This window comes from Phoenix dactylifera, chromosome 18 (assembly GCF_051530095.1).
Source record: "Phoenix dactylifera cultivar Ajwa chromosome 18, Ajwa_hap1_PhDact_Kaust_v1.1, whole genome shotgun sequence".
Lineage (NCBI taxonomy): Eukaryota > Viridiplantae > Streptophyta > Magnoliopsida > Arecales > Arecaceae > Phoenix > Phoenix dactylifera.
Window position 1 is genome coordinate 9,511,788 of NC_143207.1, and position 27,295 is coordinate 9,539,082.

The following is a 27,295-nucleotide window of genomic DNA, read 5'->3' on the forward strand; positions in this document are numbered from 1 at the left end:
TGAAGTAATTTTGGAGCACTAAATTGGTTATTTGATAACTATTGATGTTTCCTGTTATGATTCTTCTGACTTTACCAAACGCATTAGCACTTAGAATAGCCACGCTAATCACAAATAAACTGCAAAGGCACGGGAAAAGATGCATATTTGTTAAGCTGGAAAAAATACATGCTTTTTTTGGGGTAAGAAAAACAGAAAATACATGACTTTTTAAGATGGAAAATGCTCAAACACAGAAAGATCCCAGGTCTCTAAATGCCTCGTCAACTCCATATTTTGACGCACCCCCATAGACTGCACTCATAAGCTGCACAGATCGCCTTGGCACCGTGAACCAGAACTTTTTTATGCATGAAACAGGCATCCCTAGCACTGCTCCTTCAAGATTAACCTGGTAAATTATAAGAACTTAGAGACGAGCTTTATTTTCTATTTGCAGCTGGAAGTTTACCAAGACCACAATTGGCATTAAAACAAAGTATGCATTAAATTGACCAATGCAGTATCCTATCTGGCAAATCTAAAGTTTGGTTACTATTGTCAATGCTTAATTATGTTATATAGCACACTGACACTAAAAGCATGTAGTAAGAAGATTACACCTGTCTACAAAAAATATGCATGTAACTATCTCAGCTCATGGTGTTGCCTGCAGTGATGCATTACAAATGGAGAGAGAAAGCTGACGAACACCGTCGAGTTAGTTCAGGTGACAGCTCCAAAACCTGCTGAGAGACCAAATAAGTGAAGCAAGACGTGGTTACATCATGGAAATTTCATCCTCGACGAAAAAAGAGAAATCGTGAAAATTTCATGAAATTAAGCCATGCATGCACTCTGGTTGCATGGGATGACAAAACTTTTTTGAATTTCATACAAAATAAGGGGAGGGAGGAGAAGAACAGAAACATCCAACTTGGATGAATATTGCAGCAATCCTTGTACAATTACATATATAAGGGTTGCAATTGGTTAACTCTAGTATGAAGTCACTGGAATATTTTAAGATAAACAGGCAAGGGTAGTATTCTCATCCATAACGTCATCTAAGTTTCCTATGCTTGCATTTTAACCAGAGTAGGTAGCAGCAAGTCCAAGCCAATCAACTCTATATATTAACTTCACGAGTATGTATGCATACACGCTTCTTGTGTAACTATCAGCTAATACTAATTGGCATATCTGAACTTTATTCACTTCAGAAGGAATATTCCTTCAGATCCGCCTTCAAATCACCCACTTCCATGTCAGCTAAGCATTCCTCAGCAGTTAGTGGAGGAAGCTGCCTCGTCTTTCTCTTCAGGTTATGCTTGTGCCATTCGGATTTGAAGTGCTCCCTATATTGTTTCGCATCTCCTACAACGGCATCACACGTGCTACATCTGTTCTGCTTGACCTGCTCTTCACCACTTCTAGTTTCGGCAGAAATCTTCTGCTTCTGTAATCTCTCATTTATTTGGACCATAAAAACTGATTCCTTCGTGGACTTTGAGGGAAGGTCTTCAGTATCATCATACTGGTCTACATGAGAATCCCCCTCCACATGCACTGACACAGCAAGTATTTCCAACCTCCCTTGCAAATTTCTCACTAGAGCATCACAATCACGGAAAAGACCAGGTTCTATTTCACAGACCTGCACCATAAACATGTAAAATTAGAAATTAAGTTAATGCATATTATATCTATATCTATCTATCTCTCTCACTCTGTATGTATGTACATATTGATACTTGTATTTACATGATAAATCTTTGGAAAAGGTCTAATGATTCAAAGTCAATGATGTGTTGATCTTGATCAAATAAAATTATAACCATAACATCTTGTCTCATAGGCCTAGCTTCATGAATAATTATTTATCAAGCAGTCATGCGACGAATAGCCTCTGGTGTTATTGAAAGATTTTCGAAATCCTTTTTCACAATTCACGTACTCTTTTTTCAATTTTTCAACATAAATTCAAGCATTTCTTCTTACCAAGGTGTATAAAGAATATGTTTTGATCATTTGTAGAATGAAGTCTTGGAAAAACAAAAATTCAATATCAATGCTAATTCCTTGCATGAAGCTGTGGACCTAGTGTGAGACCTGGTCCATACTCCCTCAAATCGTGACCACTTCTGTTGTTAATTGTGCATCCAAATTCCATTATTTGGAATACATTTTTTTAATTAAAACTCAAATGAGAACCAAATTTTCAGCAACCTATACATTTCCAGCCCCATGCAAAATCCTAATAGGTTCCCCTCTACGGGCTGTGACACATCAGCTTGGCATCAAATATGATGTAGAAAAACCAAAGGGAAGACTCTATATGCGCTCGTAAGATACAACGGCGAAGCAAATAACGAAATTGTTCAAATCTGAAACTAACGAAATTGATATGATTCCTACCTAGTAAGCAAATACAAAAATGCCTAAACTATGATATAATTAATCCAATGCAAAAACAAGGGTAACTATAGTGCACTCAGTGAGCAGGGGTGGCACTAGATGTAACAACCTCAGCAATAAAACTAACAATTTACAGTCAAAAACCCTTCGATGGATCAGAATGTAGAAGATTATCATAGCAATGGAGTGACTTCAATTCTTGATGGTTCCTCCAAGTGATGTCAGGTGTTTTTCACACCAATCAGCAAAATGGAAAGAACTGTCACAATCAATGAAGTAGAGAGCATTTACAAGCCATTTTATGGCAATGTAGAGACAAGGAAAAATAAATAACATGACTGCTGCAGTAGAACAAGACAGCAGCCTTCATAATAGTAGTATTTCAGATATAGGGATTGATTTTAAGACAGGATTTTTGTAGCAGATGATCAGATTGATTCACTTTTGAGGCACCTGGCAGCAGTCAGCTGCTAAAATGGTGGCTGAGAACTATCATGTTTCAGGCAAATCAATTAGTAATAAGGTTTTCAAGGTTGTTTTATGGTTAGGATAGGGTTCAAATAAGGGGAAAGTGGCAGCAGCAGCAGCTATCTAACAAAGAAGAAACATGGAGAAGAGAAGAAATGGAGCAAAGGAGAAGAGATAGAGGATAGAAAGGATGCTGACTTGCAGCTCCAGAAAGGCCTCACACTTGTCTTCGTGTTGCATGAAGGAAAATAAACTCAGAAAGTGAGGGCTGAATCATTACTCCATTGTACCATAAACGAAAACAGAGAAGACTCTTCAAGGATTTCAGTTTGGTATCATCGCAGTTTGCCCACCACGTCTACATGTCAAGGACAGTCATCATATCAAAGTGAGAGGAGTCTTTGGACACCTAGAAAATGTCACTAATTGATTAGTATGTGCAATAAACTTGATGCAACGTGAAATCCCTACAACCTTTTATTTCATCACTCAACGCAGTTGTAAGTAAACTGAATCACAGGAAGTTCAAGCTACAAGATTTGCAAAATCTACATCGCAGCCGAAGCATCTTAGCACCAGCAGCCCAAAGAATACCAAGCACATAAAGAAGCTATCATTTTTTTTTTAAAAAAAAAGAAGCCAGTAATTTCTCCTTGCACAAAATAAGATAGCGGGCAACAAAAAGAGCATTACGACTCATCTTACTGAATTTGCAATCAAGACAACCACAGAAGGGCCTCAAAAATATTATGAAATCATGGTTAAAAATCACACAGCCATGGATGATATATTCCCAGTCCCATCGGAGATTAAGGATAATATCACTTCACAGGAGAGTTGTAGAAGTTATAAAAATAATTAGGTTGCTTATATTGAATCTGAAGAATTTGGATAATCAATTATAAATACAGTCACCAAGAAGGTCTATGTTCTGATGAATCCAAAGTCTTCCAACATGTAATTTGCTTCAGTTGATTTGTTGCTTGTGATTTGTTCCAGCAGTGAGACATAGGCTCATTTACTCTTGTCTTCACCGAAGATTGGATGACGCCCGGAGTCCAAGCATCAAAAAAATTTTCAGACATCTGATGGCAGGCGTCAATCACCGGTTATCATTCAAATGAGGGATTAAACATCACCATTTATGTCAACTAACCAGGCCATCTATTTTAATTGGGGTTTACATTTTCTTTCTACATCAATTGAAATTTCATTTCATATGAAGATTTAATTCTACTGAATTTCAGGCCTTCCATCATCTCAGTAATTCTAAATTAGCATTTAGATTTTACTCCAATCAATCAAGATGATCTCATTTACTAATAAAAACACTATCCTTTTGTTCTTAGAGTATCAGAAATAACTAAATCAACGAAATGTAGAAAGACATGGACTTAGTGCTGAACCTTGGTGCATACTGTACAGCCCCATCATGATTGCAAATTCACTTATTGCAACATTACTTGAATAACACTTATCACCACCCCAGCTTGAATCCTCAACAGATTCAATGTCCAATTTACGTGCATCTTCTTTTTTCCTCGAAGTGCACCAGATTAGCTCTTCCTGTACTTCATTTTCTGCCCTCTTAGTGTTTGTATGTCATTTTGCTCTAAAATTTTCCATTATTTGCACAAGCAAGAAACAGCTTCTCTCTTCCTCGCCAGTCCAAATTTGTTCTATTGAATTGTTGTCGTATTGTTGTCGTTTTCTCAATATTTGATGCATCAATCTTTCCTAATCATTTGCCAAAGTCCTGATTTTCAAGATTTTATTACAAACGTTAGCAAAACCAAGCCAGCTATGATAATTAATTAATACTTATTTGGTAATTGTTAGGATCCTATTACCTTGATCGCCATACCATCTTCAGTGCTATCTCCACGTCAATTTTTTGGCTGAAAGAAATAATACCTGGCAACTCCTTAATCAAAGTTATAAGCATCCAGCCTTATTTCCCAACTAACTGGATTTGTCTTTATAAATCTTTATTCGCTAAGTATTCCAATTTAGGACCACCTCTCATGTTCTCCCAAGCTTCTCCATGTCTTTCCTCACAACTTCCATCCATATTACCTCAGATCGTCCCACCATTTTCCTACAACCTTCAACAAAAATTAAAGTACCTCGACTTGATGGAGGCCCCTCAGATCTTTGTTGTACAGGCCCATAAAATCCCTGACCATGATTCATCTAAACAAATCCATCTAAGGGAGTTTTCATTCAACAATCTCCAAAAATAATCTCTCCTTGCTAATTTATTCTCCAGACTTTACCAAAGATGAATCATCACCACCTATCCTATATATAGTTTGATTAATGTCCCTAGGTTTCCTCTCGCTCATCCTAGAGAGTATACAAATTTCTACCTAGCCTTTTTCTGAAACCAACCTAGCATATATATTATCATAAGTTGAACAGTTTGCTATCCTCAGCTTTTCAACATGTTTCAAAGACATTGATGCTATCATTTCTTTGTTATTCCTTGAGTAAGCCCTCTTTGCCTTGATCAACTCTTGGATGTCGCTATATCACCACCAAGTTTCCTTGGAACATGTGAATAAACTCTCCGAGATCAACTCCAGCAATTCACCTAAAACAATATGCAATGTGATCTCACATCTTATTTGGTTCAGATCTTAAGCTCCTATCACTAAAAGATGTCACATTCTCTCATATAATCTTTACCATTTTATTTGTGGCAATTCATCATTTAATATTTTTCTTCTTGCTCCTGCTGGATGAGTATCAACCTATGTCGTCCGTATCATCTTACAGAGCTTGCACGTTGATCTCTCTTTTCTTCTTTGGAAGGCAATAATCTATCTGGGGCACATTTGATATACTTGTGGTAGTTTAATGTTTTTGTGCTACTGCTCTGTCAAATTTAAGTACTGGAACCCCATTGCATTTTCTATCACCAAACCAATTTCCACAATGTAGTCCCTGCCTGATCATTTAAATCCCCCTTCAAAATTCATTATATCAGTCCATCCATCTACTCTCAGAATTGCTCCTTCAATCTTTCCTCTAATCCTACTAGAAATGGATAAGCTTTATTAACAATCTTCTTACTGAAAATCAAATTATAGAGCCTCTTGATCATGTAATTCTTGTAGTCTAGAACAAACAAAGAGCAACATATGAAGACACCTCTTATGGCCTTCATGAAATAGCTCACATAATAACTGATATGAAGAACTCAAAAGTAGGACGCTCAATGGCCTTCTTAATTTCTTCATTGTACTTTATATGCTTATAACCATGAATCTACCATCTATTATATCGACACAAAAATTGATTTTCAAATAATAGAGGTCAGATTATTTATATAAAAGGAACATTACATAATATTTTAGACGACATAAGGCATTGCACAAAGTCAGGGAGAAGATAGCAATTATATAATGATCTTAAAAATGAAAGCCTTCCAAACTACATAAATTGCTGGAAAATGTCAGTTTTACAATTGCAAAACAACTGGTTCTAACATTTGAAACTACCATTGATAATTCTGCTACAAAAATCTGTTGTTGAAATAACTATAATATCAATCTCATATTATTTCCAGCAACTATTGTAATTAATCCAAGATATTGAAAGTTTGGAAAAGCATGGAGCAAAATGGTACATGTGCCTCAAAAGAGTTTTAAAGTACAAATAATCAGCAAAATCATCAGTTATGAAAATTTCATTTCAACAAGAGCTCCTAAGACTTACAACAGATAGCTGATTTCCAGATTCATCCTTTGAAACAATGCTAGCATTCCATCCATTGAGCTTATCCATGAGAACAGAAAAATTCTTCTCAGGTACAATAAGCCGAAGTCTCATTGGGGATCGCTTTATAGGGAAGTGTTTTTCAAGCTCACGTATAACTTCCAGAGCCTGCAAAAGAGAGAGAAAAAACCGATTGATTTCAGTTAAGGTTCTGATGGAACACAAATATCATTATGCTTGGATACCAGATCCAGTTATACTTACAGATACTAAATTACTAATATCAATTGCTTTTGTATTTGCATTTATCCAACATCAATAAGTTCACCACTAATTGTACAAGGAAGTCAAATCCTTACACTCAAAAGTAATGTTGGATTCTTTTAAGTTGATTTTAATTTCTCAAGAAGGCTTGATAACAAAAGACCAGCATTTTCCAATAAGACACTACACAACTGAAATAGTGAGAATTGGTAAAACTCCAAGACAAACAAAATGAAATCCTACTTCTAATAGTTGCATAAGATATAAGTAGAATCAAAATTTGCCATACCGGTCGGTACCGCGCCATACCGAGCGTACCGTACCATACCAATACCGAACCGGTATGCTATCCCATACCATACTAATACCAAACCGGCATCCTATCCCATACCATACCAATACCAAGTATGCCTCGCCGTCTCGTATCGTACCATGTACCGAAACTGTAATAGGATGGTACTGGTATGAGTTCCAATACCGATACGGCGAAGTTTGATTAGAATAGTAGAAATGCATGGTGAACCCTAACCCTCAAAGGAAATTGCGTTTAAAAAAGAGGAAAAAAAACACTGCCCAAATGACTAAATTCAGCAGCATGATACATTTGGATTGTCTGATATGTATAACAAGCAAAGTACCTGTTTCTTTGAGCTGGTATGAGGATCCACTGCAAAATGAATTTCATGCATAATCCTCTCGATCATGCTGATCGTATAAGGGCGCTGAGTTTCTGGATTGATAGTCTTCTGCATAACTATTGTTGCAATATCCCGGAACTGACTTGATAGCTGAGACTCTCTCTCCTTCCCAGCAACTTGAAGCTCTCCTTTTTCCAGAATCTGATAGCCGTACAAAACAGGAAAGCAAACTTATTTCTAGTAAGTTGCAGAAAACATATATTCCATTCCTACCAGATTTAGCCAAAGAACTTACAAATTTGAGAAAGACTTATAAACAAGCTATAAACAAATAAAGATATTACACATTTAGACTAATCAATCCAGAAAACAGTGATAAAATATTATTGAAAAAAAAAAATCATAGCATCACTGCCCACCAAGTTTCAGATGGAAAAGCCAATCCAAGAGTAGCTGGAACCAAAAGATGCATAATCACCAAATCTACTCAACATCTGTCGCAACTGTGTCAAACAATAATCTTATATAATTCATCTATAAATTGCAGATTTGTGATAAAAGGTGTCACAACAAACTGAGGACTGAAATGGCTATGACAGAATATCTTTAGCTAAAATCATCTGTTTATACATTCTAGTATCAGAATATAACAAAAAAGATTAGAAAAACATTATCAGCTCACAAGAATGTGATTATTGACAACCAACTGACCTCCAAGCATATTTTTGACTGATCATCAGTGCCAAAAGCTGCAATCAAATCCTTTGATTTTGCAAGAATTCCTTTAGAAACATTTGCGTAAACAATTTGTGACTGCAGGACTTCATCCAAATCTTTTTCACTGCATCAGATATTGAAGTGTTAATCAACAGTTCCACATCCAGCAATGGTAGAAAATAAAATACTCAGAATTCCCTCAAAACAGATGTTATAGAGGAAGTAGTCAAATGTGATAGGCATTAAACACATAGAGGTGCAAAAAGAGATAAATATCAGACACATCTGTGATGGAAAATATTGAAGATAAGAGCATTCTGGGTGTATACAGACTGGGTACTATAATTTTCTCCCTAATGTATTAAACACATTTCAAAATTAACAACTAGAATTTGCATAATGCAAGTAATGCATAGATCTCTGTTGGCTTATACTCTGACGGCTAAAACCAGCAATGTGTCGATTGCCAAGAGACATAATCTAGGATAAAAGAGCATTGAAGCTCAGACAATTATCATTATAAAACTTGCAGAAAAGCATCACTAGCATTATATAAATTTATTCAAAGAGATGTTACATCTCCGTTAGCATGTCAATGAATCAAGTATCAATATACTTCCACTCTAGGGACCAAAATTACCCTTCTAATGTTAGAAATCAAGACAGCTTGGAAGAGCCATTGATAAGGTCCAGAATATAATGGACCAGAAGATAACAAGCAACTGATCCCGTGATCAATGAGCAACAATTTAAACCGTTAGTGATGCAAATAGCAAAGTATCCACAATCTCGATAAGAAGACCAAATGTTAAAGAAGGAGAAGAAGATAGCTAGGTTTCAAAAATCCGAATTTTGAATGATTTTTCTTAATCAAAATCTGATTTTGACTTTGATAGCTAGGTAGGTTTCAGCTGATTCCTATACTTGATTACGAATAAATCTATGACATGCGATTTTTGAGTTCAAGAAAACATCGAAAACTTCCTCTACGACCTGTGGGTTAGTTCTAGAGCCCAATCTATCAAAACATCCTCTACGACCTGTGGGTTAGTTCTAGAGCCCAGTGTGAAACTAGGGTTTGGACATCATCATATAAGAGAAACGGAGAAAGAAAGAAGAGCGCAGCAAAACACACGAAATAAACTAGGTTTTGAGGAGGAAGCGAGAGAGGGAGAAGGCGGACGTACACTCCGGAGCGCCAAGAAAGGACCTTGTTCTTGTAGCAGGCGATCTCGAAGCGGATGCCGTGCTTCTTGAGGCGGACGATAGCCACGTTCGTCAGCCGCTTCTGCCCGATCGGCTGGACCAAACTCTTCGACATCCTTCTCTTCTATCCCTTTCACCTCTCTCTTCCTTCGGCCTTCGGAGGGAGCGAGCGAGCGTTCGAGAGGAGAAAGCTGTATCAGGACGGCGGCGAGAGAAGGCAGAGGAAGTAGATTGCGTCGGGTTGGCTCGTAATTGGATTCTTCGCAAGCCAGGTTCTGTATGCTTGCGCCCTTCAGCCGGTTGCCTCTGGAAAGCTCTTTTCAGAAAACCAAGCGTGCTCCTAAAAATATTTAACATGATGATCCTAAAAATATTATTTTTTTTACAGGTACAATCTCTAAAATATATAAAATTATATAAATATTTATATACATATATATATACACACACATATATATTCATACCATATAATGACATTAAAAATTAAATAATTTAAAAATTAAAATAACTAAAATATTCTTACCGGTAGACATGCAAAAGGAAAATTTTATATACTGTTAGGAGAGTATTCATGCAAATAGAAATTTTGTGAAGGTATTCATGCTATTACGCATATTTAGGAGAGTATATACTTAAAAAATTTCAATAAAAATAATCAAAATACAGTAAAGAAAATTTATTAATAAAAAATAATAATAAGTATTAAATTATGATAATATCAACTGTTATGGAATAAATTGTATTATTTTTATGAAATTCTAATTTCAAAAATAAACAACGACTCAACATTTACAAATTACTAAAAAATATTTAACTAATCTAAGTATCTATATTAATTTAAATTCGATATGCTTTAATCTTTTAAAAATAATAAAAAAATATGTAAATGTCATATATTCAATAATGATAATTATATCAAAATCAAATGGAGAATTAGTATTATCTAATATTTCAATTTAACCGAGTCGAGATCTCAGAAAAGAAAATTAACAATGTGATTCGATCTTTTTTGACTTGTCAATCCAAGCGAATCATAAAAGACTTGACAAATTTTAGTCGAGTTTTAATTTTTTTTAAAAGATTTTTTTGAATGTATACCCTTCGAAATATGATAAATTGTAGGAATACCCTCATAAAGTTGCTATTTGCATGTATACTCTTATAATTTTTTTTTTGTATATTTACCTATAAGGATATTTTGGTTATTTTAATTTTAAGTCGTTTATTTTTTGTCCACATTAAATGGTACAGGTCCATATGCAAAAAAATAAAAAAAATTATATACATGCAAATAGAAATTTTACAAGGAGGGTTCACATGCAAAAAACTCAAAAATATTTAACAAGAACATCTTTTATAAGTTTGGACAATGAATAATTTCACCCTAAATTTTTAAAAATTTACAATTAGACATTGCAATTTATTCTCCATTACAATATAATTCCGTTATTTATCTCCATTAAAAATTGTTATCATGATCATCATGTGATAGCAGAATAGACCTATAATTTCATTAATACCTTTTCTACTGAATCAACAAAAGGTCATGCAGCATTTATAAAAATATATAAGAAGATGCAAGAACCAGTTATGTAATTCAAGTAGAGATAAAAAATCTCTCTCTTCTGGTGGAAAAAAAACAAACATCTTTATTGTAAAGGCAAAATACCATGAATTATCTTTATTGTGAAGGCGAAATGCTATGAATAGGTAAATCCAGCATGAACAAGATGAGAATGTTCCCATGCATTCATGCTTGATTGAAAAATATTTTTTAACTAATAAATTTGACCAAAATCTACATATTGCTTTTAAAAGATTTTAAAAGACAAAAAAGATAAGGCATAATATTAGCAATATATGGTTAAAATCATGAATTCTTCTAAACACAGAAGAAAATTATCGTCTTTAATTGAATTGCACATTTACAAATGACTACTACAAAAATATATCAAGAAATTTAGCTAGTGCTTGTAAAACCCAGTTGCTCCAACTGATCTTAACAAAAACAAACGAGAAGTCCAAATTCAGTTGGTATGGGTGTTTCTCACACAAAGAGGACCAAGAATTCTAAGTCAAACCTCAGTAACATTAAGTCTTCGAACACCGGAATAACAAAAAGATGTTCAAGAAAATAGAAAAAAATGATCTTTGAGACAAAATAAACCAAATGGGATTGAAAGAAAGATGTACCCCAGCTTCTCCTTCATGCCGAATCATCACAAATTTATTATTTTGTGCGAACCTGTCACCATTCTTGCATTGGCTTCCATCCTTCCCTTGGATCATGAAAATGCTCCTTTTGCTTAGGTTCTTTCACTAGATCTTTAGAATAACATCCCAAATCAAGAAGATCAAGAACAAGAAAGAGATGGAGAAAGAAAGAGTGATTTCTTCTACTCAACAACAATCTCTTCCATCATCCAAATTGATTCCTACCACCAATGGACGACCACCTCTGCCCATCCAATCCTACTCTCTCTCTCTGTGCGTGTGTGTCTTCCCCTTCATTCTCAAAACAGCTTTTCTTTTGATAGGTAATCCCCCAATTGATGGAGGATAATTTAGATATTTTATACAAATTGTTAACAACGTTAAAATATAGATAGATGACTGGACCACATTGCAATGAAAAAATAAGTTAGAGGATCTAATTGAAACTTTTTAAAAATTTGGGGTTGAAGTATTTCTTGCCCAAACTTGAAGGAGTGTCTTTGTAATTATTTCAAAATAGTTATTTTATATTTATTTTTATTTTTTTCTATAGAAGTAGTTATACAATGATCAATATTTATTTTTTTGAGGAGAGGCTACTCTACTAGCTAGAGAAGATCAAGCGAAGGAGGATTGCCGAGGATCAACACTTCACCAATCTCTTCAAGGAGGGTGACCCCTAAACCAAGCCACCAAGAAAGATATAGTTTGCTACATGGATGCAGCTTATAAGTGCTTCTATAAGGAGACACCTGGCCTCTTCCTCTTGACGTTAAGAGCCATGCTCACTCTCTCATCATATATTTTCTTCATTTTCGCCCTGTGGAGACTTTTGGCTTGTAGAAAACCTTTTTGATATTCTGAATGAATAATCTTTTCTTTTCAATTGGTCATCTTCACTTTGTGCTTTAATAATAACTCACCCAATGGTCACCCGACCATCCCTATTGTCTACATTTGCATTCATTTTGACAAAGTGGGATAACAAGGTTTTGGATAAATCTCATTGATTGTTCAAGAGTTTAAGCTTGCAAGTTGTTTGTAGTAGATAAAGTCAACCTTAGAGGACTTTTAAGTATTTCGAATGGTACCTTCTAATCAGGCGACAACTCTATCCTTGGACCAAAATAGTAGGACAACCTTCTATGCTAGGTCCTTGACGCACGCCAGGGGTTACAGTTGTTGAGGCAGAGCTGCGGGCAGTCTGGGAGGATTTATCATATGCCAGGCGAGTATTGGGTGTCGAACGAGTGTTCCTCGAGGGAGACTCATCTATGGTGATCGACTGGATCCGGGGAGCGGACAGGTATGGTGATGGTCACCCCCTTATTCGGGAGTCTTGCAGGATGGCTCAGATGATAGGCGACTTTCAAGCAGCACACGTGTTTAGAGAGGCGAACAAGACAGTGGACTGGGTCGCCTTCTTCGTCGCCCGACACTCCGAGGATTTTTTGTGGACGTCTGTTTTAGACGCTCTTCCTCCTTTATCTTTGGTACTTTCTAGTGATTTGACAGGCTGTACTCACATTAGATATATATGAAATGAGTAGCCATTTTTACTTTCTACCCAAAAAAAAAAAAAAACTAGCTGCTTGTTACTGTTGCACCTCAATCCTAGTGAGGGCATTCCATCGCTGCTCATCCAAGTCATCGAGTTGTCATGGCATCTTGGTGACCATCAACTAGCAGGTTATCTTGACCTGTGTTCCGGGTCGGGATTCGGATTCTGGTGAGGCCAAATTAATTTGGATTCGGATTCAGATCCTCATATTTGATCCACGAGGCCGCCTGCCTTTCATCGCAGAGGGAAGAATTAGGGCTCTTCCTCGTTCGTCCCATTCCGGACGGTGTCTTTGTGTCCGAATGGAGGACTCCGCCAAGAGGAGACAGAGACTCCAAGCCATGCGCTTGGAGGCAGAGGCCACCACCTCCTCCTCCTATCAAAGCCTCAACTCTTCCGTTCCGCCGTCTCTACCTTCGCCTCAGCTCTCTAACCCTCTTCTCGACCCGCCGCCGGCCGCCGAGAGCTCGCCACCGGCCCGCAGGTTCGACTACTACACAGACCCCATGTCGGCCTTCTCCGGTGCCAAGAGGAAGGGCGGCCCCGGTGCCTATTGCTCTCCGACCCCCCCTCTCTCACGCCCTAATGGTAACGTCTCCCTTCGATTGCTATGAAATCATGAACAGTTATTATTAGCCTATCATTAAATTATCATCTGATTCTGATTAGCTGCAACTTTTTGTCTTCAATCTTGTACTCTGTGCTCGTGAATTGCTCATATACTTATCCTTTGCATCTTATGATATTTAAAGCTCCTTTTCTGATTGTAAGTAGTTTATGTTCTTGTGTAATTTCAAGTAAGGGATTCCTAACTTCTTTTCTATATATCACAAGGAAGCATCTTCAAGAATTAGGCAACTTCTTGTGGGCTTACCTCCGTAATTTAATATGGGTCACTTTGGTTGGACGTAAGTTTGGGAAGTGCTAGAAGTGAGTTTATGGGGAATTGGTTCTTGAGAGGTGACTTTTAATTCCAGTTATTGGGCACCATGAAGTGCTGTTTTTAAAAGTGACAGAGTGATGGCTATGATCAACCATAGTTAATGACGGTCAAATATAATGATAAAATTCTAAATATGGGACCTCCAAGTTGTTAAAATAGTTATTTTCCTTCAAACCATCTTTGTGAGTGTCTGAAGCGAAAAAAAAAAAAACGTTTGTTCAAAAAGAGCATATATGAACCTAAGGATGCTGTTGGGATGATAGAATTGGAAACGTCTCCACATAATGGATGACAGATAGTCACATAAGCTTCTAGAGAGTTGTACCCAGAAAATTGTTAATGGAATTTTTTTAATATCATGCTAAGATGTTGGACATCATCCCTAGTTTATAAAAGAACTTGACACAAACACAAAGTGCCAAAGGTGATGAACAAATTCAAAGCAAGCAAAAAAGAAAGATGAATTTTTATGTGCTAACAAAGAAGGTGATGTTGGAGGATAATATTGTTTATCAAGTGAAATTTAGTGAAGAAATGATTGCAGAAGCAAATTGATTTTTTGCACTAAGGCTATTTATTATGAGATATCTTTTATTACTCACTGATGGTTGGGTTTGGAGTATACATCTTGTCAAGTCATATGCTAACAATATTAGATGACTGCAAAAAAGAGAAGTCTTAAATTGAATGTGCTTTCTCAGGTTTTCCATTCATGATTCATTGAGAAATTGGGTTTAGTGCAATGCAATCCCTTTGAATGCAACAGAAGTAAATAATGGATGCTGATTCTTTGAACAAAGGTGGTATAGACACAATCTATGTTGCTACTTTGGTTTCTCTTGGGTCATGCATCAATGGAGCTCATCTCATTTCATGTACTTCTTAGTCATGCTTACAGGCTCAGTTTTAGGTTTTATGCATGCTACACTTTGTGAGTTTTTGATCCTTTTTTATTGTTCTAGCTATAGGTTTGGTATACTGGCTCATACCAGGCATAGCATACCGTACTGAATGGGTATCAAAAATGAGGCTTAGTATGCCAAACCGACCTCTATAGTTGGTATTACTAATATTGTACTAGCATGGTACCTGTAGGGGTCTAGTACCAAAATGACGAACCTTGGATTTAAGTAATTTGAGAACGATGCCTTATGCTGCTATTTTTAGTTTGTTATTTATAATTAAGATTTAGGTTTGTGCTTTCATGGTAGGATCTGGGAACTACATCTCTTTAGGATTTGCACTGTCCAAAGACTGACTGAACACCTTGAACTTATTACTTTTTGTTTGTCACAAGTATATCGCTTTGCCTGTATCTACTTATAATTAACATGAGGAATTTAGTTTAAGTTTGTTGATTGATTTAGTTTTCCTGCATCGCATGTATATTCTATTTCTTTGTCTAAACTTAGGGAGTCAAATGCATGTTGGTGTTGGGTGTGAGAGGTGTAGTGTGGTTGTGTAGATGTCCTTCTCTCTCTCTCTCTCTCTCTCTCTCTGGTTGCTTGTTGGGGGCGGGGAGTCAGAAAATAGGAAATTTTATTTTGTGTTCGCTTTTCACTAATTATCTATAAGGAATTTTATTGTGTAATTGAGTGGAGACCAGTAGTCCAACTACAATGTAATTCATTAAAAATGAAACAACAAATTGACCTGAAGTGATGATATTTTTAAATAAATCTTTCGAGCTTTATCCACATTAATCTTGGATTTTAGTAGATTTTTCTAGCATACTAAGTTTCATCTATCTAAAAACCGCTATTTGCTTCTGGAAAATATCACTATAGAGAGGTTTGGTGAAAATTTTAGCTTGCAGCTATCCATTCTTGTGAAATTTCCCATGCTTCCAATGCAACAATTGTTATGGCTCATAATGTGTCTTCTTCACATGCCAGCAAATTATTTGTACTTGAACATGCTTAATTTTCTTCTTTTCGCATTTACACCATTGGTCTTCATGCTTCTTGAAATTCACCATTTCTGTCTTTAAGATGCTTCCATGATTACCCATCCTACATTATTTAAGTAATTTCCATTCCAAATTCCAAATTTTGATTTTTTTTTAACTTTTTGATCATTTTGTCTAGATGCAATCATGCAAACTTTGAATTTTTGTTTTTTGCCTTGGATATCTAAGCTTGCAACCTTTTAGTTCTCTGAAGAGGGCGGCTGGTTTGACTGTGGAAAAGTAACATCCAGGTCTTTTCCGAGTCTAGATATTTTCTTGACCACCTCTAGGGGAGCGAGTTCCTTCTTCTTCACCACTGCAATGTTTCCGGTAGTCCAGGCACACCAAAGAACTGCTAGAAGTGTCATGAACTAATCAGCACGATTAGATGATTTTGGTTTTTGTAGCAGATTTAGTTTCGACCAATCGGTAAGTGGCAAAGTGAAGAAGACATCATAGTCTGCTGTAGGGAGGAAGTAGTGTCATACCAGTGACAATTTTGAGCAGTCTCTAATGGCGTGAAGAATAGTTTCAGTTTCAGAGTTACATCTTGAACATTCTTTCCTTCGGGAAAGCCCACGCTGACCGACCGACGCTGGCTCCATACTGTTGTAGTGCTATATGGAAGCTTTCTAAAGTTTTGATTTATGAATTCACCATCGAGATCTGGGGAAGGGAAGGTTTCCCCTCCCCCGAACCCCCTCCCCTTCCAAGGGTTATGGAACCCGAACCTCGTAACCTTAGGTTCGGGAACTTTCGGGATATCAGGGGATGGGATGGTTTCCCCTCCCCCGAACCCCCTCCCCTTCCTTAGGCTATGGAACGTTACCCCCCCAAAGCCCCCCTCGGGGGGGAATAGGAGGTAATTAAACTAGACGAAAGGCCGGGGGGCCCACCCCCCGAACCCCCGGTGTTCTCAAACGGCGAAGCCTTACCGCTTCCGGTTTTGAATCCAATCCATAACCTCATAAATTGGATCCAAAACCTCATCAAAACAGAAAAGCTTCCATACTATAACAGGAATTTCTCTTGAACTGCAACTATACTGTGTGTAGCCTATTGTGGCAACACAGTTACAAAAAGGTTTTAAATTTTTTGCGGGCATTTAAGATGGAATAACCAGCACCAGCCTGTAGTAGCATCAATGGGGATAGATAGGCCTTGATTATAGGTTGATTTGACAGAAAAGAGGCTATTAGAAGTTCCCATCAACAACATACGATCAGCCATAGCATCATTGAGAGGAATAGGCACAGCCCTTATATGCTTTAGGACTTCACTAGGGATGCTGGAGGTTAAACCACTGAATTTCCACATTTTATTTTCATCAATAACATCTGCCACGTTAAGCTGAAGCTCCTCTTGTGCTATTCGACACCCGAGTAGTCACATAAGGGTTTTCGCCAACCCATTTGTCAAACCAAAGTGAGGTTCTTTCTCCATTACCAAGCCTGCTGAGTAACCCTTTTTTAAACATTCTACTCCTTTGAGGATATTCTTCCATGTAAAAGAGTCTGATGCTTTCAACCTTCTAGTCAAGAGGTCGCCATCTTGTAATACTTTTGTTTGAGTGCTCGAACCCAAAGTGCTGAATTGTTGTGAAGTAACTACTAATCCAATCTAGCAAGGAGGGCATCATTACATAGCCACATGGATCTCAAGCCCATCCCTCCATATTTTTTAGGTTAAACACAGTTTCCCAACTCACCAAGTGAAGCTTCCTTTCTTCAGGCTCATCACCCCAAATAAAATCTCGGTTGAGCTTGTCAATTTAATCACAAATTGATCTAGGTAGATAGTTGGTCTGCATAGAATAAATTGGGATAGTGGATGTGACCGATTTAATGAACATAATTCTCCCTACAAGATTTAGAGTTTCTGACTTCCATCCTGCCAAGCGCGATTGAACTTTCTCCACCGTTGGGTTAAAAGTAGATTTAGAGACCCGAGACTGTATAATGGGCACACCAAGATACTTCCTGAAATTAGAAGTGAGAGAGATTCTACACCTTTGGCTGATTCTTTTGGCCTTCCTTCTTGAAGGATTTTTAGAGACAAAAAGTTTAGATTTCTGAAGACTTAATTGTTTTCTCGGAAGCCTTACTAAACTTGTTAAGTGTCCGCATTACTACCTTGGCTTGTGTGAGAAAAGCTTCTGAAAAATAATCAAGTAGTCCACAAAGAAATGGTGGGAGAAGGGCAGACCATCCTTTGCAAGAGTGAGGGGCTTCCACCGTTTCTCTTCGACTTCTTTAGTGATCTTGCTAGATAGTTTCTTCATCCAAAGCACAAAGAGGTACAGGGAGAGTGGGTCCCCTTGTCATAGACCTCATGTGCCTGGAAAAGCTGAAGTAATTCCCCATTCCAATTAATGGAGAATTTAGTAGAAGAGATGAAAGACATGACAAGCCCCGCGAGTGGTCTCGGCATATTCAAATCAATAAGAGTTTGGTGCAGAAAATTCCATCTCACTTTGTCATATGCCTTTTCCAGGTCAATTTTCATAGCCATAAACCCCTTTTTTCCTGTTGTTCTCATCTTGATGATTGCTTCTTGAGTGAGAATGACTTTATCAGAAGTGCTCCTCCCTAGAATGAAACAACTCTGATATTGTGAAATTAAGAGATCCAGAAGAAGCCTAGGTCTCAACGATTAACATGGTGATCAACTTGTAAGCAACGTTCATAAACTGATTGGATGAAGTTGCGAAACTGATTCTGGTTGCACCACTTCTGGGAATGAGAGTCATGTAAGTCAAGTTAAGCTCCTGTGGAAAAGAAGCATTAGCAAAAGCAGAATGAACAAGATTGAACAAAGTATTGCTTACAATTTCCCAATTTTTCTGGTAAAAGATTGCTTAGATGCCATCCGAACTAGGACTTTTGAGAGGATGCATGAGGAAGAGCACCTTCTTCACTTCTTCTAACATGATTGGAGCCATAAAAATTTGCTGTTCACCAGTATTTAGAGAGGGGTGCAGGGCATTGATTAGCATCCATGAAGTAGAATCATGATCAATAGTAAACAGTCACTTGAAGTGCTTAAGGACGTAGGCCTTTAACTCTTCTTTATCAGAGCACCAAGCACCATTAGGAGGTCTTAAGCTCTCCACTTTGTTTTTACTCTTCCGGATGAGAGTTGAAGTATTTTAGAATTTTGTATTTAGATTGCTGTGCTCCAACCATTTAACTCTGGACTTTTGACACCAGTGTAACTCCTCATACCTGAAACCCCTCTTCAAATTGCAAAAGTTGCTCTAAAGGAGAGTGAAAGAGCAGTTTTTGATGCCCCTCAATTCTTGCCAATGTCCTGTGTTTATTTGCAAAGATATTCCCAGAAACTTCTTTGTTCCAATTTTTAACAGCAGCTGTCAAGGCATTAGTAGCGTCAATGATAGAATGATTATTAGGCATCCAAGCATCATAAATATGCAACAACCAAGCAGCCTCGTACCTGAAGCATCTGAGATGAGGTGGAGGTAATAAGCCATCTGTATCCAGCATAATAATGGGCAAGACTTTCACCCTGGCTTCTGTAAACATGTGTTTCCACCGGACATTAACTAAGACGCGATCTGTATGTTCTTTTTTTGGGCATTTGCCCTCTGATTTCTGGTCCAGGTGAAGCAGGGGCCAGATGCACCCAAGTCAACAATATTGCAATGGCTTATCCAATCAGTAAACCAACTGCACCTCCACTGGGATGAAAGCATTCCATTAGTTTCATTAACGGATGCAAAATCATTGAAATCTCCAGCTAGGGCTCATGGAAGTGAGGTTGCAGATGAATACTCAATCATAGCTTGCCACAATAGCTCTTGTGAGTGAGAGGGTGCGGTCTCACATGCGCAAAAGAGAGAAGCCACTGGAAGGCATTGACACCAACAATATTTGTATCATGGTAGTACGCAAAAAAAAACTTCGTACCGTACCGTACTGATACTATGCTAGTGTGGCACCGGTACGGGATCCGGTATTAGTACGGTGAACCTTATTTTGTATAGATGACTTGAGCATCTGATGGTAGAACTGGAAGATCAATCACATCGCCCTTCCACATGAAACAAAGGCCGGCTGAATAGTCCTAAAATGGCACTTTGTAGTCACAAACCAAACTGAGCTGGTAGATTCATGAGGTCAGCACCAGAAGCTCTTGTCTCTAGCAAACAAATTGCTTGCGAACAGTATTCACGGCAAATATCATGCAGGTTGAGCCGAAACTTGTTATTTCCAACTTCATGACTATTCCGGACTGTAGCTTTCATAGTTACCAGGGATAGCAAAGAGATAATGAGACTCATCAATATTGTCACTAATCTTGTAGCTTCATCACTCCAAGGCATGAAGAGCATGAGCGGGTGAGCTCCACCTCTTCCTCTACCTTATGCGGGAGTGCGACCTGCTCCCCGGTCCCATGGTGCTTTTTCTTACCGTTAGCGCCCTGTTAGTGCTTCTTTACTCTTGCAAATTTGACTTGTACCCAACTTGTCCAAAACAAGGGCTCCAACTGCATTCATGACAGCAAGAGGATGATTCTGTGGTATTACGAGAGCTTCGCCTATTGAGATGGTCACTGAGGGCTTCTTTGGTAATTGAGTTAGAGGAGGGAACTTGTACGTCAGGAGGCCTAGGATTGAGCTTATGGCTAGGTGCATCATGTATGGGGGATCAAAAGACTGAAGCAGGGGCTGTTGGTACAGGTTATTAACGTGAGGGTTTGCAGCCACTACGGTGGCATTGGTTGAAGTATACGGTTGTGGTTGGACTTAGGGGAGTTGAAATTTCTTAACTTATATCAAGGCATAGGGATATCAGAACAGGCTTGGTTTTTTTGTTTGGTTTGGTGGGCTTGGAGTGGTGGGTTAGGGTGTGTCTTGGGTGACTGTTCTTGGATGTTGGGTTTTGGGTTGCTTGGATTACGACGAACTTCAGTCTCCCTCTGGTGTTGATTTCCATGCATAGAGTCCAGAGAATCCACGCTTTCCAAAGTTCAGTCTTTCCTTTGATAACAGAGGATTTCAAATCTGTTTTGGTTGTTTTGATTTTCCAAACATTCTCTCCTTGGTTTTTGCCGAGTATATTGACTTTCCTTCCTTGACTGCAGTGTGGACAGTGTTGAGCAATCATCCATGAACCTAAACTCTCCTTCTCTGCCTGGGATTGTACTGGCGTCGTCGGTGGTGGTGTTGGAGTGGCCGACGAAGGTGCTGCCCTCTAGTTTGCTTCACCTTCTTCACCCTTTTTCTTTGTTGGACATGATTCCTCCCTATGTCCGTATGCCCTATAGTGAAAACAAATGAGATGCAATCCCTCATATTCAATCCTCTGGATAATTTTTCCTACCTTGACTTTTGAAACTAGAGCCTTTTGTAGTCTAACTTCGACTCAGATTCTTGCATAACGACCTTGATTTTCCAAACCTGTGTTTGTATCGTGTTTGATTGGCTTCTCAATATGTTGAGCAATATCTAACAGATCCTCTTTATCATAATCATGGTCTGCCGTACCGGTACGTACCGGTCCGGCCTGGGGCCGGTACCGGATCAGCGTAAAATTCGGTACCGGTAATTTATTGTTGAAGGACCGGTACGCCACCGGTACGCCACCGGTTCGGACCGGTACGCCACCGGTACGCCACCGGTTCGGACCGGTACGGACCGGTACGCCACCGGTACGGACCGGTACGCCACCGGTACGGAACCGGTTTCGTACCGGTCCGGGCCGCCACCGGTACGCCGACCGGTACCGGTACGGCGGACCTTGATCATAATATTCAACAGGCTATTCCGGCAATGGGATCCAAGTTATGGCAATGTTAAGTTAACAACTGCTCTGAAGGCAATGATCAAACATGAGATATGGTCCACCAGGAAGAACATCCTTCACATGATCTGCATGGTCAAAACAAGCAGCATAAACCCATTGCTAGATACAAAGACTCAAAACTCACCTTCCACAATCTCTTCAGTTTCTCAATGAGTATGGGATAATTTACAGATCGTCCCAGCACTTTCATGATTACTGCTCTTGCCTAAGGGCCGTGAAGGCTATGCTTTGTTTCTTTAGTTTTTCGAACTTTCGGGATATCCAAATCATTTATGTCATCTTCCTCATCATCTGATACATCCTCCTAACCGTGGTTAAGATTTGAAGCGGACTTAGGACTGGACACAAGAGTCTCTTTGAATGATCTCATGCGAGAAAATTTACAGTCTTCCATGGGGGTCTCCTTTTTTTATTATTTCTTTTTTTTTTCTTCAATTTCAATCAATATTCTTCGAATAATACTTTTGTAACAAGAATTGAATTTAAGTTTTAATGGAACCTGGCTTTTGAATTTTACATCGTTGTTGAGCTTGAGAATTTCTTGATCGACTTTCTTTTGCAAAACTCGCTCATGCCTTTCCTTCCTTTCTTTAATAAGTCCTTTTGACACATTTTTTAGACTCCCGATAATATCCCCAAAGTCACAAGCTTGAAAAATACTTCAGACTTTTTAGTTAGAAAATACTAATTTTTCTTAATAGGAAAATATTTTTCTTGCGCTCCTCTTTTCTATTTCCTCTCTATTTGTTTCTTTTCTTGTAATTAACACTTAATAACTATCCTTTTCATATTTTTCTTTGTTTTACTTACCTCTTAACTCGCCAAATTTATTGCTCTCATTTTCACTTCTCAAAATTACTCCTTTCCTTTTCGATTTGTTTCTTCTCCTGTCAATTAACGCTTAATAAAATATTGGCTAGTAGAACTTCTAAATGAAAAAGCAGTTTGTTGTTTGCTAACTTCAATTTTGAAATGCTATGAAACTTTAACATTTATTTTTGATAACCAGACCAAGAAAATGCTTTTAGTATCAAGAAATGACTGTAAAAAATATTGCATAGTACTTCAAATGTTTAACTGTTTATATTATCAAAAACATGTTATTATAAAGTATTTTTAATTTAGAAATTATTTATTTTAATCTAAATAATATAATATTTTATATTTATTATAAATGTATAACAATATTTTATGTTATTATGATTATAACTATATTATTATTATATAATAGAATCAGGTGATATTAGTATTTTAATATAATATTATAATAGGATTAATATTGTTATAATTTATAATACAATTATTATAATATAATAATAATAATACAAATGTTATAATAAAAAGTAATATAATATCTTATCTTATATTATGTTATATTATATTGTATTGTTATTATACTGTACTATCAAAAGCTGTTCCTATAAAGCTTTATTAATTCGTAAATTATTTTTAATATTTAAATTAAATAATATAATTATTTTTTAGAGTGATTATCACGTAATAAAGAATATCATAACACCAAACTGCGTAGTTCGTGATTGCAATAGCAACACAAATATTTGATTTTGTTCACCCAAATACAAAATGGCAGTAAAAGAGTTGTTCATATATCCACAATCATAGTAGCAACATAAATATTCACAAATATGTTAAAAGGAGTAGATCCTCCTCATCGTCATGAGGTTGAAACTTAAAATCCTTAACTGCATGATTATTGGCAATAAAAAGCTGCCAACTTAAATGATTATGGTAATAAAAAATATTTTAACTTAGATTTTAAAAAATTTCGTTACCGGAATTCAAACTCGGGTATCTCAAGCGAGCTTTGCCTCCCACCCTCATAAAAAAAGCTTCCTGGCATATCTTAAGTAGAGCTTTTGTCCAAAAGCTCCAAATCAAAGCTTTTTCTAGTAGACCTTTTTTAGTTTGTGGAGGAGCAAGAAAGATATTTCAAAATTTTTATGTAACACCTCAAAATCACCCAAAAGAGCTTTTGGCCTTTCAAGAAGCACCTTTTGGCCCTCCAAGATGGGGCCTAAGGTCCTGTTTGGAGGAGCTGTTAGTTGTAGAGCTTTTGGAAGTAGAGCTATTGGAAGTAGAGCTGTTTGAAGCAGAGCATTTATAAAAAGCTGTTTGCTGTTTGGTAACTACATTTCTAAATTACTGTGCTACTTTAACATATGTTTGGTAAACAAACTGAGAAAGTACTTTTGTGAGACAAAATGACCATAAAGGACATTACCAGTATTATATAATAGAGCATAATAAAATATAATATGTATTAATACATAAATATATGATATAGTATGATATTAATGTAATGTAATATAATATTATTATAATATAGTACTATAACATTATGTATTATAGAATAATAATTTAATATAATATTAAATTATTTAACATAACATATCAATGTATTATGATATAATGTAATATAATATTATATTTATAGTATAATACAATAAAAAATATATAAAATATTATAATTATTAGTGTAAATTAATTTTTCATCATTCTAATGACCATTTATCTCTCTAACAAATAGAGAGAAAGGAAGAAGAAGATTGAGAGGGAAAGGGGGAAAGGAAGAGGCGGGATAAAGGTTTTGGGGAAAAAAAGTGTGATTTAAATGGGAGTATTTTGGTCCAAAAAACAGCTTTCCGACAAAGCTGAAAACGGTATTTTCGGAAAGATCCAAATTGGAGCTTCTTCCCAAAAACTGTTTTCAGCTTCCCGCAAAAACTGAAACAGCTTTCCGAAAATTTTACCAAACACCATTTTTTATCTAAAAGTACTTTTGGAGGGCCAGAAAGTGCTTTTTGGCCCTCCAAAAGCTTCCCCAAATAGGGCCTAAATCTTGTTGAATGAATTGGCTGCTTGCCTCTATTTTCTTGGTGTAACAGACCTACTATCACCTAAGATATTGCATGTAGGTTATATTCAGAAGCGCAGATGTAGCAGGGCCATTTACTTTTATGTTTGTTTTGTTCTATTTTGTCTTCCTTAACTTTACTTTTCTTTTTTTTCATTTTTTAATGTTGTTTCTAAATGAGAAATAATAAAATGAAACTCTTTTCATCTGATTCTGAACATGTAATGTTTCTTTGTTTAGTTGGACCAAGGACCTATCATACGAGTCCTCATCAATTACATACAACTGAGTCTCAAGGTTCTACTTTGTATCAAATGCTGCCACATTTTCCCCCAGACACCTCATGGAGAAGCCCTGTTCAATATTCAGCTCCATACACAAGCTGCGAAGGAACTCCTGTTGGTGGCTTCAGTGTCTTGACTAGACCTCGTGGTTCCTCTGCCGGCTACTATCCCTCAACTCCTTTAAGCGGCAGTTTCAGCCCTCACTATGGACGAGGAGGCAGCCATGTGAGTCCTCCAGGAATGAGAGGTAGCCCGCATTCAAATTCTGGTAGAGGCAGAGGTGGGCGATTCAGTGGCAACCGCAGTCCACAGTGGACTGGAGGACGGGGCTACAGCTCCTATTGTACTGGTTCAGGCCGGCAGGAAATTGATCACTACTACCTGAAGTCCATGGTAAAAGACCCATGGCGTAAGTTAAATCCTATTGTTGGTGATATAACCAAGCCAAGGAATTGGTCTCTTGACTCGAAGAAAGCAGAGGTTGCTGAGCGTGGCAACGAGTACGGTTTTTCTAAAACAGGCTGCCTGGCTCAGTTTCTTGCAGATGAAGAGGCTGCCAGTGAGACGTAGTTTCTGTATTTCGATTTCAGAGTTATGTTTTCACAAAAATGTCAGCTTCAGGAAGCAATCAGTGTTGTTAATTGAGCATAAAGCATTGGGAATCTGGTTAGCGTGGAATTCAGCTCGGTCGGTGAGATGCCCTGCATCCATCTCAGGTTACAAGGGGTTGGATTTATGTAGGATTCGTGTAAAATACAAGAAATTGAGTGGAATCAACTTGGTTTGTTGATTTAGTAATATCAGATTATTACAGAAGAAAAGTACAAGATTAATTGTCACACTGATTGCATATTATCTCCTCTCTTTATGTCAAACAGATGCTCCGCTTGGGACTATTTTACTTTTTTGGTTACTGAAAAATGATCGGAAGTGCCACTTGTTTATCCGCTTGCGATGTGATTTCATTCAAACCTTAATGAATCCCACCAAAACTTTGCATGCTCATCCCTCCTGCCGCATGGACAGGTGATTGCAGTGCGACATAGGGTCTTATGGGAGATGCTTTTGTACTTAGATCAAGGCAATTCATCTCGTTAACTGTTGGATACGAGTCAAAATGTCACAAGTTCATCTGCCTCTATTTTGTTATTTTATCACTACTGTATGTTCATTTTGTAATACTGAGGGTATTTACTGCGGCTCTAGCCATAAATTTGAGTCCTTTTCAGTAAGGAGTTTGCTACATAATAATCTTCTGGTTCGTTGATGGTTTATTAGGGTGAAAAATGCCAATTTTACCTCTAATGATCAGGGAAGTTTATAGAAGTACTCAGAGGTCAGGCCTTGGCCTGGGAATCTTGGGCATAATTCAGGCCATGCCAGGCTCAGGCCTGAACTGTAATCCTGGCATGGTTCGGGTCTAGGCCTGAACCTGCCTATTTGCAGCTCTATTATGTAGACCAGTGAGTATCAGCCTCTTTTTTTTTGTTTTTTAATAGTCAACCAAAATTAAAATAGTTATTGAATAATTGCACCAAATCGGTGTAGTCTCAGAAGGCTGAGGTCCTGGTTACGCTGACATGATGCTAAGATAGAATCGGAATATTGGAGATGGCAATCAATGGGTAAGGATCATGCAAGTATGTATTTAGTCCCATATCAACTATCTATTAGGTAGATATTGAAAACTTATATAGAACTAAGAAATCTAAATAAGCTTTGTTTTAGATGAGGCCTATTGAAGATAAGATCCATTTTTAAATCATGTTAACCGGTTATCATAGATCCTACCCATCTCGATCTGTTTATTAAACAAGTCTTACATGGCGGACCGTGTTATTTTCTTAATAAATAGGTTGGGTCAGTACCTGATTTTTAGCCCATAAATGGTTAATGTTAGGATTGACAGGGTTGTTTCCAAATATTTGTGTCTCAACCTGACATGAATCTAATCCATTCCAACCAAGCGCATTGCCACCCATGGTGCAGCAAATGTAGGATGGTAAAATATTAAGTTGCCAACGCACGCTTAAGGCACTTTTCACCTTGATTTTGATCGTAATTAAATGATTCGAGTTTGGTTTGACAGATTTTTGCAAATAGTTGTGCCTTAACTATGTATTAACATGATCCCTGTGGGATGATAAAATATTTAGGTGCCAATTTATGACCTTTATGTGCATCAGTGCATGCCTTAATGCATTTCCCACCATGCTTTCGAAACTTAGTAATTCA

The 27,295-nt window shown here is 37.4% G+C and overlaps 2 protein-coding genes and 1 long non-coding RNA gene across 5 annotated transcripts; 1 reads left to right on the plus strand and 2 right to left on the minus strand.

Annotated features, from left to right (window-relative positions):
• Positions 1–809: 809 nt before the first annotated feature.
• On the minus strand, positions 810–9,752 carry LOC103718238 (sequence-specific DNA binding transcription factor). The gene is made up of 5 exons (XM_008806958.6): positions 9,392–9,752; positions 8,199–8,328; positions 7,488–7,688; positions 6,586–6,753; positions 810–1,636 (listed from the first exon to the last, which is right to left on the minus strand). Exons 1-5 carry the CDS (start codon positions 9,523–9,525, stop codon positions 1,199–1,201), a joined length of 1,071 nt encoding a protein of 356 aa, XP_008805180.4. The 5' UTR covers positions 9,526–9,752; the 3' UTR covers positions 810–1,198.
• Positions 9,753–13,404: 3,652 nt separating this feature from the next.
• LOC103718239 (protein SICKLE-like) lies at positions 13,405–25,956 on the plus strand. 3 transcript variants are annotated; one of them, XM_026808920.4, is made up of 3 exons: positions 13,634–13,773; positions 21,856–22,054; positions 25,017–25,956. In XM_026808920.4, the coding sequence occupies exons 2-3, from the start codon at positions 21,934–21,936 to the stop codon at positions 25,628–25,630; spliced, it is 735 nt and encodes a 244-aa protein (XP_026664721.4). In that variant the 5' UTR covers positions 13,634–13,773; positions 21,856–21,933; the 3' UTR covers positions 25,631–25,956. The 3 variants fall into 3 exon arrangements, with proteins under 3 accessions (XP_008805181.4, XP_026664721.4, XP_038987857.3); XM_039131929.3 differs by lacking the exon at positions 13,634–13,773 and adding an exon at positions 21,180–21,279; XM_008806959.5 differs by lacking the exon at positions 21,856–22,054 and having other exon boundaries at positions 13,405–13,773.
• On the minus strand, positions 16,951–21,971 carry LOC149750901 (uncharacterized). The gene is made up of 2 exons (XR_016398947.1): positions 21,835–21,971; positions 16,951–21,555 (listed from the first exon to the last, which is right to left on the minus strand). It is a non-coding gene; the product is annotated as an uncharacterized LOC149750901 (long non-coding RNA).
• Positions 25,957–27,295: the final 1,339 nt, after the last annotated feature.